This window comes from Eimeria mitis, genomic scaffold, assembly GCF_000499745.2.
Source record: "Eimeria mitis Houghton genomic scaffold, Emh_scaff6885, whole genome shotgun sequence".
NCBI classification, from domain to species: Eukaryota; Apicomplexa; class Conoidasida; order Eucoccidiorida; family Eimeriidae; genus Eimeria; species Eimeria mitis.
In genome coordinates this window covers 814-1268 of record NW_013574989.1, presented here as the reverse complement: position 1 = coordinate 1268, position 455 = coordinate 814, and the positions used below count along the sequence as shown (strand labels likewise).

Below are 455 nucleotides of genomic sequence, written 5' to 3'. Positions count from 1 at the left end.
GTTGCTGCTGCTGCTGTTGCTGCTGCTGCTGTTGCTGCTGCTGCTGTTGCTGCTGCTGCTGCTGCTGTTGTTGCTGCTGTTGTTACTGCTGCTGTTGTAACTGCTGCTATTGCAGCAGCTATTGCTGCTGCATACATCTGCCTGTAGCTACCTATACATCCCCCCTGCACCGCCCTTGTGGTTTAGGGTTTAGGGTTTAGGGTTTAGGGTTTAGGGTTTAGGGTTTAGGGTTTTGCAGGGGGGCATGCTGTCTACGTGGAATCAGCCGTTTGAAGTCGCCCGCATAGAAATGCAAACTGCAGCAGCAGAAGGACAGCCAAAGAGAAACATCGTCAAGGTTAGGGTTTAGGGTTTAGGGTTTAGGGTTTAGGGTCTAGGGTTTAGGGGGGAGGGGGGAGGGGATAGGGTTTAGGGTTTAGGGGGTAGGGTTTGGGGTTTAGGGGGGAGGGGGGAGG

General features: G+C 53.6%; 1 protein-coding gene across 1 annotated transcript in view; it reads right to left on the bottom strand.

Moving 5' to 3' along the window:
- Positions 1–137, bottom strand: part of EMH_0089540 (uncharacterized protein) — a gene marked incomplete at both ends in the record, with an annotated part of 450 nt that extends 313 nt beyond the window's left edge. The window contains one exon of the mRNA XM_013501438.1: positions 3–137. Within this exon, the coding sequence (XP_013356892.1) occupies positions 3–137 (135 nt within the window). The remainder of the gene's footprint in view (positions 1–2) is intronic.
- Positions 138–455: the final 318 nt, after the last annotated feature.